The 12,563-nt window shown below is 42.4% G+C and overlaps 1 protein-coding gene across 1 annotated transcript in view; it reads left to right on the top strand.

The window, feature by feature from the left end:
* The window catches only part of LOC134677920 (glucose-6-phosphate exchanger SLC37A2), a 28,223-nt gene extending 17,062 nt beyond the window's left edge, over positions 1-11,161 (top strand). The window contains exons 7-14 of the mRNA XM_063536366.1: positions 115-183; positions 2,381-2,422; positions 3,816-4,008; positions 4,475-4,623; positions 4,777-4,900; positions 7,352-7,429; positions 9,078-9,195; positions 10,777-11,161. Of these exons, the coding sequence (XP_063392436.1) occupies positions 115-183; positions 2,381-2,422; positions 3,816-4,008; positions 4,475-4,623; positions 4,777-4,900; positions 7,352-7,429; positions 9,078-9,195; positions 10,777-10,852 (849 nt within the window). The 3' untranslated portion in view covers positions 10,853-11,161. The remainder of the gene's footprint in view (positions 1-114; positions 184-2,380; positions 2,423-3,815; positions 4,009-4,474; positions 4,624-4,776; positions 4,901-7,351; positions 7,430-9,077; positions 9,196-10,776) is intronic.
* Positions 11,162-12,563: the final 1,402 nt, after the last annotated feature.

Below are 12,563 nucleotides of genomic sequence, written 5' to 3'. Positions count from 1 at the left end.
TGCAACTAAACCACTTCGATGCTGGCAGCATCTCCTCGCTGTATCGCAATACTGATACGTAGTGCTGTACCCATACAAATACCAAAGGCGTTTATTGAAATAATTGTGTTTCAGTCAAGTCGGCAGTCCCGACGATCATCGGAAGAGGAGGACGCGCCGTCACAAGTCATCGTCGGCGATCAGGTAACCTTTTACACTAAACTTACACATGCATTGCAAGCATATATTGTTACAGTACTTAGTCCAAATAGTTATTAGGCTGACTGCCACAATTGGCAGTCCATAATACACTCGGCGTCACGGAAATCGCACACCCACCGATTTTTGTTTTAAGCGAATATAGCTCTTATCATATGTATTATACCCTCACAATATATACATCATTTAAAAGCACAATTAATAAGCATTAAAACATGAGTAAAGCATTTTTGGGAAAAATAATAATAATCACGAAATTACGGCGTTCTGAAAGAACACCTACAATACGCGTTGTAAGGGTCGCTAGTTGCGTTACCTTGGATAGGTTTAAAAGGGGGGGGTAAAAGTGGAATATGGGTCATTCGGTATCCAGAGTTCACAGAGGTCACACCGGAACAGCTGGAGAAAGAAAACACCCCAAGAAAATGGATACCACGGAAGCAGAAGCAGCTCAAGCAGTAGCCCTGGTGGAATCAGGAATGACGCAGTCTGCGGTTGCTCGGCAACTCAACATAAGCCGTTTCCGAGTTCTCCGAGCAGTTCATCGATTCCAGAGGACTAGAAGCTTCACCAGGAAGCCTGGATCCGGAGGACAACGCTGCACTTCCGAAAGAGACGACCGCTTTATTGTGTCGACGTCTTTGCGGAACCGTTTCTCCAACGCTGTCCAGCTGCAGCACCAGCTGCAAGCAGTTCGGAGAACGGTGGTGAGTGTCTCTACAGTAAGAAGAAGGTTGCGGGAGAAGAAGATCATGCCCCATAGAGCGGCTACGGGTTCCCAAATTGACGGCAGAGCATCGGCGAGTCAGACGTGAGTTTGCTCGCGAACACAAGGATTGGACGGTCGACCAATGGAAGGCTGTCCTCTTCTCCGATGAGACCAGGGTGTGCCTGTTCTGCAACGATAGGCGCAGAAAAGTGTACAGGAGGCAAGGGGAACGTTATTCACAGGCCTGTCTTGAAGAAACCGTCGGATACGGAGGAGGATCCTGCATGTTCTGGGGTGGCATTTCCCTCGCCGGCAAAACCGAGCTCGTTTGTGTTTCCCGCACTGTGTGTTTCGAGGCCAGGGATCCATGACTGCTCATCGGTACATCACAGAGATCCTGGAGGACCATGTGGTTCCATACGCCGAATTTGTCGGTCCTGGATTCACATTCATGCAGGATAACGCCCGCTCCCACACAGCGTTGATTGTTCGGGACTACCTTGATCAGGTTGGGATCACCGTCATGCAGTGGCCAGCAAGGAGTCCGGACCTGAATCCCATAGAGCACCTTTGGGATCAGCTAAAACGGAAGGTGCGGTCACGTAATCCTGCACCTGCGACCCTGGAATAGCTTCGAGATGCCGTCATTGAAGAGTGGGATGCTATTCCTCAAGAATACGTCGTGTCTCTCGTGAGGTCCATGAAGGCTCGCATGGAGGCAGTCATTAAGGCCAGAGGAGGCAACACTAGGTTTTAAGTTTAGTTTTAGGCATTTGTATTCCGATATTTGTTGATTTTATTGTGTTTTAATTTGTTGATTTTTTTGCATGAATATACGATTTTTATTTCTTATTAAAAAGGTGCCTTTTTTTTACTCTTTAGTAACTATTGCATTGTTTTTAAATGAAGGGTTAAATTCTCTTTAAAATGATCCCACACACTCATACTTTACCTTCAAGAACATAAGGTTTATAACGGCTTGAAACAAAAATCCGTGGGTGTGCGATTTCCGTGACGCCGAGTGTAATTGGCCACTCTTAACAAATCAGAAAGAAACAAGGCAATTTAAGTCTTATTGTCAAGGGAAGCCAATTACCATGAAGTGGCCAAACTATAGCAGTCCCCCAAAAATAGTTTTTTTATTTATTTAATCTTTATTGCACATAAGAAAAATCTTATAGTACAAAAGGCGGACTTAATGCCATAAGGCATTCTCTACCAGTCAACCTTAAGGCTAAGCAGAGAAATTGTGTGTTTCGTGTTTAATAAAATAAATAAATATTACAAGGATCAATCTACTCAAATACATTTTCACTTTACGATTGGCGTATGGCGTATGGCTACGGCCCGTGAGATGTCACATGAATGAAATTTGTTGAAATTTCTCACATACCAAAGAGAGAACGTACCTATATTCTACAGCTAAAGAAAGTTCAAATATATTGAATGTATGAGACTAACCGCATGTTGCAGGCGGCGAGCCTGCGCCCTAACCGGCACTCCGCCAACAGTCAGGTGAGCACGCTAACACACGCACGCTATACACACGCACGCTATACACACAACCACCCCCTAACCTCTACCAAACTACCCCCTTAACCTGACCTAACCGGCACTCCGCCAACAGACAGGTGAGCACGCTAACACACGCACGTTATACACACAACCACCCCCTAACCTCTACCAAACTACCCCCTTAACCTGACCTAACCGGCACTCCGCCAACAGTCAGGTGAGCACGCTAACACACGCACGCTATACACACAACCACCCCCTAACCTCTACCAAACTACCCCCTTAACCTGACCTAACCGGCACTCCGCCAACAGTCAGGTGAGCACGCTAACACACGCACGCTATACACACAACCACCCCCTAACCTCTACCAAACTACCCCCTTAACCTGACCTAACCGGTACTCCGCCAACAGTCAGGTGAGCACGCTAACACACGCACGTTATACACACAACCACCCCCTAACCTCTACCAAACTACCCCCTTAACCTGACCTAACCGGCACTCCGCCAACAGTCAGGTGAGCACGCTAACACACGCACGTTATACACACAACCACCCCCTAACCTCCACCAAACTACCCCCTTAACCTGACCTAACCGGCACTCCGCCAACAGTCAGGTGAGCACGCTAACACACGCACGCTATACACACAACCACCCCCTAACCTCCACCAAACTACCCCCTTAACCTGACCTAACCGGCACTCCGCCAACAGTCAGGTGAGCACGCTAACACACGCACGTTATACACACAACCACCCCCTAACCTCTACCAAACTACCCCCTTAACCTGACCTAACCGGCACTCCGCCAACAGTCAGGTGAGCACGCTAACACACGCACGTTATACACACAACCACCCCCTAACCTCCACCAAACTACCCCCTTAACCTGACCTAACCGGCACTCCGCCAACAGTCAGGTGAGCACGCTAACACACGCACGCTATACACACAACCACCCCCTAACCTCCACCAAACTACCCCCTTAACCTAACCTAACCGGCACTCCGCCAACAGTCAGGTGAGCACGCTAACACACGCATGCTATACATATAACCACCCCCTTTCCTCCCCCAAACTACCCCCTTTCCTCCTCCAATCCGCCTCTTACTTCATATTTTTGTGCGTTTGCTTTATATTAAACATATCTGCAAAATTGCTTTCCCCTTTTTAATATGTACAATTACATCATTTAGTAATAAAGTGGTACTGCACTTTTGAAACTGATATATATACCATCATAAATTAATTGGCAAACTATTCAATTGAATTATTTCAATTACTAATATATATAAAAACCAAGAGTTAGTGAGCAAAGTTGCCGTTAATCCTAGACTTAGTGGGCAAAGTTACATTCAACACGATTCCAACCTATAACTTGTATGACAGCCGCAACAAGAGCCGACGGAGGCGACATCGCTCCTCGGTCCCGCTCGCACCGGCCACACCCCGCCTGGCGCCGTCTCGCTCTCGCGCGCGCTGCGCATCCCCGGCGTGGTGGAGTTCTCGCTGTCTCTTTTCTTCGCGAAGCTCGTCAGCTACACCTTCCTCTATTGGTTGCCGCTCTACATTAATACTTCTAGTGAGTATTTTAGTATATACACACCCACCGACACACACACACGCACACACACACACACACACACACACACGCGCATACACACACCCAACACACACAACAAAAGCGGACTTGTCCCTTTAATAGGGTACTCCTACTATTCAAATCAGCTTTTTTCGTACTGTAAAACGGTTACCCACTATGGAACTACTGAACTGTGACGTCACGGTCAAGTTACTTCCTTTTTTTAGTTCTATTCGATATATTAAAAAGAAATTATGTCAAAAAACATCTGTGCTCTTCTGCATAAAAAAAGGAGTTGGGGGGGGGGGGGGGGGTATGTGTATCAAATGAAACCTAGTGAAAACACCATTTCAAAAATATATGTAGCAGTTTTTGTATGTATAATTAATTTACTTGTTTTACTTACTTGAAATCCTCAATAACGAACAATAACGAATAAGTTTGTAACGAATGTGTTATTTGCCAGCGAACCTGTCACCGACGCAGTCCGGCGACCTGAGCACGGCGTTCGACGTGGGCGGCATCACGGGCGCCATCCTGGCGGGGCTGGTGGCCGACTGTACCGGGTGTCCGGGTGTCGTGTGTGCTTGCTTCTATGTGCTGTGCGCGCCCACGGTGAGCTTACCTTACTCGGGTCTACTCGGGTTCACTCGGGTTTAGTCGGGTTCACTCGGGTTTAGGCGGGTTTAGTCGGGTTCACTCGGGTTTAGACGGGTTTACTCGGGTTCAGTCGGATTTAATAATATAACGCTACAATGTTGTCCACAGCTAATGGCGTATCAAGCATGGGGCGCCTCCTCATACATCCTCAATGTGAGCCTACTGTTGGCCGCAGGGGTCCTCGTGAATGGACCCTACGCGCTTATCACCACCGCGGTGTCAGCCGAGCTGGGTAAGATAAGATAAGATAACGTGAGCCTCCTCCTGGCCGCAGGGGTCACGTGAACGGACCCTACGCGCTTATCACCACCGCGGTGTCAGCCGAGCTGGGTAAGATAAGATAAGATAACGTGAGCCTCCTCCTGGCCGCAGGGGTCACGTGAACGGACCCTACGCGCTTATCACCACCGCGGTGTCAGCCGAGCTGGGTAAGATAAGATAAGATAACGTGAGCCTCCTCCTGGCCGCAGGGGTCACGTGAACGGACCCTACGCGCTTATCACCACCGCGGTGTCAGCCGAGCTGGGTAAGATAAGATAAGATAACGCGAGCCTCCTCCTGGCTGCAGGGGGGGGGGTTAATTATTACCTAAACCAGTGAGACACTCCTGACTTCGGGCACAGAATAAATAATAGTACTGGGTACAGAAGACTCGCTCTCTAACAAAACGCGTCTGTTACGATCAGGACAGATATGGCCGCTAGGTGGCGACAGCGCCACGCGCGGCTTATGGCTAGCCACCAAAATTGGTGTAGGACGGATGTACTTGTAGTTACTTGTTGCAAAGCGATGAAATCGCGGAGTGAGCCACGCCTGCTTCGGGCAAACACGGCTCTGTTCGGCTCAGCATTGCTCCGAGCAATTATTAGGGTTGGCACAACTTGACGTCCCTTTGCGTGCACGACCACAGATAATTACTTGAATTTTGACAACCCTAAATAGTTGAAAGGGATAGTGCCATAAGTTAGAAAAGGGATATCATGATTCGACCCTGAATCGCTGTCAAACTTCGGTTTTGTAGGAAGTGTCCTTTCTGTACGGTAGTACTATTATTTATTCTGTGCCGAAACCTTATTCCTGCGAAATATGTAAATAAACCGGACAAGTGCGAGTCGGACTCGCCCACCGAGGGTTCCATACTTTTTAGTATTTGTTGTTATAGCGGCAACAGTAATACATCATCTTTGAAAATTTCAACTGTCTAGCTATCACGGTTGATGAGATACAGCCTAGTGACAGACGTCTACATACAGAGGGACAATAGAGTCTTAGTAATAGGGTCCCTTTTTTTTACTCTTTGGGTACGAAACCCTAAAAATAAGGTGACTAGACAATCCCATAATCGAAGTCACACTGGTGAGAAACCTTATTCCTGCAAATATGTAAAAAAGCAGCTTGGGCAATCGAGCACTTTAAATACTTATATACATATAAAACATATAAATAAACATCATAGGGATATTTTTACACAACCTGACTAAGTGCCACGGTAAGCTCAAGAAGGCTTGTGTTAAATAAATGTTTTTACCTTATTCGAACCCAGGACCATCGGCTTCATAGACAGTATCACTACCGGCTAGGCCAGACCGGTCGTCAATTTGACTCATAGACTAGGAATCCTTTAGACCGAGTTTAGAGCAATTATTTCATGCAACCGATGATGCCAAAATTGCGGGGGTGCGCGGGACGAGGTGAGCGAAGTCCCGTGCCGTGATTGGTCCGTTCAAAGACACGGACGTCACACAAAGACACTTTCGACTCGAACATGGAGTAAAATTACCCTATGCGTGGCAGAGGGGGAAGCGCGACTATGCTAAGTCTGGAGGAGGTTTTGTCTGTGACTTGACTATAGTGTGATTTCTTTTTCTTAGCCTATTTGAGTGTCCCACTGTTGGGCAAAGGCCTCTCCCCTTAATTTCCACGAATCCCCTTAAGGGGCTACCCGAGGTTTTCATCGATTTTTGACAAGTTTTGAATCATATCTTCTATTTTTGCACTACAGATAGAATTATAAGACAAACGGTTATCGACTCTTCAATCTTTTATCTCCAGTTTTGTCTACCGGATTTTGAAAAAAATGAATCCTTATTTTTTTATGAATTTTTTAAACATTGTCTAAAAAAGCACTTTTTTAGTATCTAGTTTGCAATGAAGGATCTTACATGTACGAAATCTACATATTTGGGTTCGTCTTTGAAGTCTCGAAAATCGTGTCCAAGGTTTTAATTTTAAACTAATTAACACAAAAGTTATGGCCAGAAAACCAGTTTTTTAGCCTAAAATTGTTCAACTTTGATGCCAAATATCTCGAATACAGTGAACTTTAAAGTAAATATGGGATACTATATTGCTTAAAGCCGTTGCTGTTACTACGATAAGCTACAAAAAACATTAGAAAACTAAGGGATTCAGATCGAAGGTCATTGGCGTGGGGGAGCCCGATAGGCAGAACCGAACTAGCCCTGTTTCTACTTATTACCATATCTATATGTTATATTTTATGGAACTATAGGCCTTTTTGTATATCTACAAGCTTAAACATATTTGTATGTGACTGTTTGTTTCCTAAATAAAAAAAAAATAAAAAAAAAGAACCCCGATTTGGAGTTTCCTCCGGCCAGTTATTCAGGAAGCTGTGATATTTATAATTATTAATATACTGTTTGTGTGTGTGTGTGTGCAGGTACTCACAGTAGCCTGGCGGGCAACGCGCAGGCGCTCGCCACCGTGGCGGCCATCATTGACGGCACCGGCAGTGTGGGTACGTCCATACAAACCCATACATTACAATTCCAACATTTAAGATGTGCGCTTTTCACGACTCTTTTAGGTTTTTGATGTAAATTGGGTAAAGATGCTGTTGTTACACTGTGTCAAAATTTGCTTTTTATTACTTTGCCTCACATGTGAATAAAATGCAGCTTTGCTATCGGTTTCTGAACAATCATGAGAGCTTTTACCAGTTGGTGTGGTGAAAAAGTTTTTACAAGACTAACTTAATATTATAAATAAAAAACTGGCCAAGTGCGAGTCGGACTCGCGCACGAAGGGTTCCGTACCATTACGCAAATATATCACGTTTGTTGTATGGGAGCCTCACTTTTTTTTAAATATTTGTTGTTATACAGGGTGAAATTTAAATCACTGGCCATATTCATTCCCGGCACTAGGTTACACTTAAGGAATCTATTTAGCGAAAAAAAAGAGTACACTTTTTTTTAATTTTCATTTTTCAATTTTTAAATATTTTCCACGAGTCGTGGTCACCCTATTACCACAAATGTAAACAAACCTAATAGTAGGTTTTAACAACAACGTCAGCAAAACCCTTATCTGACCTTCACTAAACCTTATAATCGTTGCAATAGGGTCCACCTAGTTAGTATTGGCGATGGTAGGCAGGTTTATCAATTTCGAGGGTAGTCTAAACTAAACCATTCCGCGCTAGCGGTAAACATAACGGTAAGCATAAATTATTAGTCAATCGTCACTCGCCAACCTTAAAATAATAATCGCGCGCGTACAAAGGTTAAAAAAAATGTTTTCGAACCGGGAATATTACGAAGTGGTACGGTCAGTACGGTGTTATTTATTAAGTGGTGAGTGTTTACGTGGTGCACAAAGATTATACGAAATGGAATCCGTTCCACGCCTTCGCAGACAAGGATTGAATCCAAGAGTACCATCTCGTGGGACTTTCGTTAATTGCGTCGATTTTTAATCAAATGTACGTAAGTAGATTCAATTTTTTAAATACGCCTGAATGCAAAGATTCCTGACCTAGTTTTTACTCATTGTTTTTAAGCCACGGACGTTTTGTTAATAATCATTAGTCAGAAATAACATTTTAGATTAAAAATGGGTTGCCTTTGCATTTTGACGGTTCTAAGCCCGTTAATATGAAAAGAAAAATTAGCAACTTATGTAGGTAATCTCGCTGCAATAGGGTTCATAATTGGTGACGCGATTGGAAACAGCGGGAGGGGTGGGGTGTCAATGACCTTAACTGATAAGAGAGAAGCGGGTGTAGTGGGTAGTTGTCGGTTCACCATAACGTACGAGGTTTTTAGGACAACTTGATGATGAGTTATTTCGAAAAAAATGTACTGAGCGGTATTAAAAGAAAAAACACGTGTTTAATATTTTTTCGAGTTCTTTCGGTTGTTTCAATTTGGCCAGTGAATTAAATTTCACCCTGTATAGCGGCAACATAAATACATCATCTGTGAAAATTTTAACTGTCTAGCTATCACAGTTCATGAGATACAGCCTGGTGAGAGACGGACGGGCGGAAAGACGGACATATAGACAGTGGAGTATTAGTAATAGGGTCCCGTTTTTACCCTTTGGGTACGGAACCCGTAGTGTATTTATACTTGTACGTTTTGAGATATAGCTGTGTTGTATAGGGGCGGCGCTGGGCCCGCTACTAGCAGGCGTGGTGTCGTCGGGCGGCGCGGCGGCGTGGCCGCGAGTCTTCTACATGCTCATCGCCTGCGACTGCCTCGCGCTGTTCCTGCTGCTCAGGTGACTACTGCCAGAGAATAGGGAATATTGGGCAAAGCTCTGCGTAGATGGCACCACTATAGTGCGGTTTTTTAGCATTAAAAAGAACTTGCAAGAAGGTAAGCGATCTTGACATGTCTTTTAATTGAAAAACGCTTTTTAAAAATCAAAAACTATTACTTATGAAATCAGAAGAACATAAATGATCGTATTAGATTCATAATTGTTACATATTAGCCGTAACTTATTTTTAAAATGTGTTTTTCAATTAAAAGACACATCAAGATTGTTTACCTTATTTCTTAAATGCTAAAAAAACGAACTATAGCACATACAGTAAACAAACCTCATTGACATCGTCAATGACACATCATGCGTCACTAGGTCAATCACATGGCCTACCGTGAAACACGACAATCGAAAGTTCAGATTCTGCCTTTCTATCACTCTCGCATATTCGAGTGATAAAGAGGCAGATAAATTTCGATTTTCGCGTTTACCGGTAGGCCCTTGTTAACAAACCGCCTTAATGCATCAATGTCATATTTTATAGTCTGTGAAAACTTGTCAAAAAACAGTTTAAGGCTCAGTATGTATATGAATTTACTAGAGTCTACTGACTCTGGTAGTGCTGCACTCTGGCGGCAGAACATTGCAGTAATATCCCCTATTGGGTATTTTCCTACTAGTCAAATCAGTTACTTTTTAAAACTGTCAAAACGATTTGCTAATATGGAATTTATAAGAAACATTACATCGTGACGTCACGGTCACCTCACCTACTTTTTATATTTCTATCAGATTTATTAAATAGAACTTGTGTTTAAAAATAGCTCCTATCTATGTTTTTATAATAATTATCTGGTGCTTTATTTCATGCATGGTGTAAAATAATTCCTTTTGAATAAAGTATAATTAAGGTAGAAGTACTAGTGCTCGACGCTTCACTAGTATTCGACATGGGCACTTTATGTCAAAGTGACAAGGATTAAATTTGAATACAGAAAAATCTTCGCATTTCCTTTCAAATTTAACCTATATTCTTCTTCTTCCTCGCGTTATCCCGGCATTTTGCCACGGCTCACATAGGAGCCTGGGGTCCGCTTGTCAACTAATCCCATGATTTGACGTAGGCACTAGTTTTTACGAAAGCGACTGCCATCTGACATTCCAACCCAGAGGGGAAACTAGGCCTTATTGGGATTAGTCCGGTTTCCTCACGATGTTTTCCTTCACCGAAAAGCGACTAGTAAATATCGAATGATATTTCGTACATAAGTTCCGAAAAACTCATTAACCTCAAATTTAACATATATTACTTTGACATAAAGTGCCCATGTCGAATACTAGTGCAGCGTCGAGCACTAGTACTTCTACCTTACCCTTTTGGAAATTGGGGGCTGATTTAGACTGCGCGCGAACTCGCATGCGATTTTAATTACATTGTGGACTCTTGATCACGTCCAATTCAACCAAACAGTCAATTTGTATAATAATGTCTATGTAATGTAATGTTATGTATGTGATGTGTGTGTGTAATGTAATGTGTGTGTGTGTGTGTGTGTTGTAATGTAATGTGCATTTGTATTTATTTATTTACAGGATAGTGAAGGGTGAGCTGTTGCGTGTGAGGCTAGAGCGGCGGCTCGCGGCGTCGCGGCAGACAAGGATAGAGTGAGCGTACCATCCACCTGGCTTAAGGTGACAGTCCATTTCCAACGACAGCAGCACTACCATTCATTTTATTATGGAAATTGACAATAACACCGACGCGTTCGTAGTAGTGCAGCTGCGGTCAGAAATGGAATGTTACCCTTATGGGAGTTGACTGTAAAAATGTGTAAGTCCTATGAGGGGAAGACAGTATACTTAAAGTTTGTCAAACGACTGTCGCATTTCAATCATAGAGAGAATCATACTATCTTTGTCTTACACTAGTACTAGCACCCAAAAGAAAAGGATGAGTATAGTTACTATACACTAGACTAGTTAGTTAGTAAATTATTATATATAATAGTATATAGTCCGTTTTTTTTAGCATTAGAAAGAAGTCCACAGAAGCAAGCGTGCAGTTTTTATCAGGCTCTTTAATTGTTAATAATTATTGAATTATCTAATGTAAGTAATGTAGCATGGTCAATACATATAATTTACTTCAAATTATTACCGCTAAAAGTGTCGAATTTGGAACCACGAGCTTACTTCTGCGAAGTTCTTTCTAATGCTAAAAAACGGACTATAGACTAGACTAGTTAGTTAGTAAATTATTATGTATAATAGTAACAAATGACTTATATTCTCACTCATGCTCTGACATCATGTGTGATTTTTAAAAACAATGACTATGGTCCGTCTAGTGGGGTTGGCCGGTGGAAGTTTTTAGCAGATGGCGCCATCATAGCTTGTCCTGTCATTCCATAGAATTGTGTAATTTTTTTTTGTTTTTTTAATACCCCGGATGCCAGCCCTTTAAGCCAAATCTCATAGAAAAAGGGGCGAGCTCTGATGGCGCCATCTATGCAAACCTTTGACAGTTGCCAACCCCATTGTACGTTAACTTTGCTATGACTTGGACAGAGCAAGGTGTAATAACATATTTTAATGGAAGTTTGAAATTAAAGATGGCATTACCACACCTTGTCGTTGCAAATGCCATCTATCCACAGCTTGGTCCGACTCTAACTGAGCGTTTGTTTTATTTTTTGCCACTTTTATATATTTGTGACCTTTTTTGCCACTTTTGTGTTATTTCTATTCAGAATCACGAATTATTTCAATTCTAATTTGATAAAAAAAATGTTCCAGAGTTTTTCCTATTGTGTTACCTATTTCCCATATACTTTGCATGGCGGTAACAAAAAGAAAAGTATGAAAAATGTATGGAATTTTAGGACACTTTTTTCCTCCTATAAGGATGAAAAGGGCTCGCAATCCTGACTAGAAATAACACAAAAGTGGCAAAGAAGGTCACAATATATAAAAGTGGCAAAAATTAAAGAAACGCTCAACTATGCATTTTTAAGGTCTGATTTAATGACCTTAAGACCTTCGAATGATAGGATTGAATTGTTATTTCTACCATGGGTGACTTTGAGTGTTGGATCAGTTTAAATTCCGTTATGATAAAAAAACTGCTTTAGTAATCAGTCTCATTAGTTTATTATGGATCATTTGATATCTGCAATAAAGAATTGAATTGAATTAAGCAAAATGTGAGACAAAACTACCTAGAGAGAATTCTACAAAAATATAAACTTAACTTTTTGAAATTGTTCTGAATCTCTCGAATACATAATTAATATAGTTATGTGTATATATACATGTATTGGATTCACGCGAATTTATATATATTTTGTATTTATTGTACATACATATAAAAAACAATCTTA

The sequence above is a fragment of the Cydia fagiglandana genome, chromosome 27 (genome assembly GCF_963556715.1).
Source record: "Cydia fagiglandana chromosome 27, ilCydFagi1.1, whole genome shotgun sequence".
Taxonomy (NCBI): Eukaryota; Metazoa; Arthropoda; class Insecta; order Lepidoptera; family Tortricidae; genus Cydia; species Cydia fagiglandana.
Note: the sequence above shows the minus strand (reverse complement) of the source record. Positions and strands in the feature narration are given on the sequence as shown.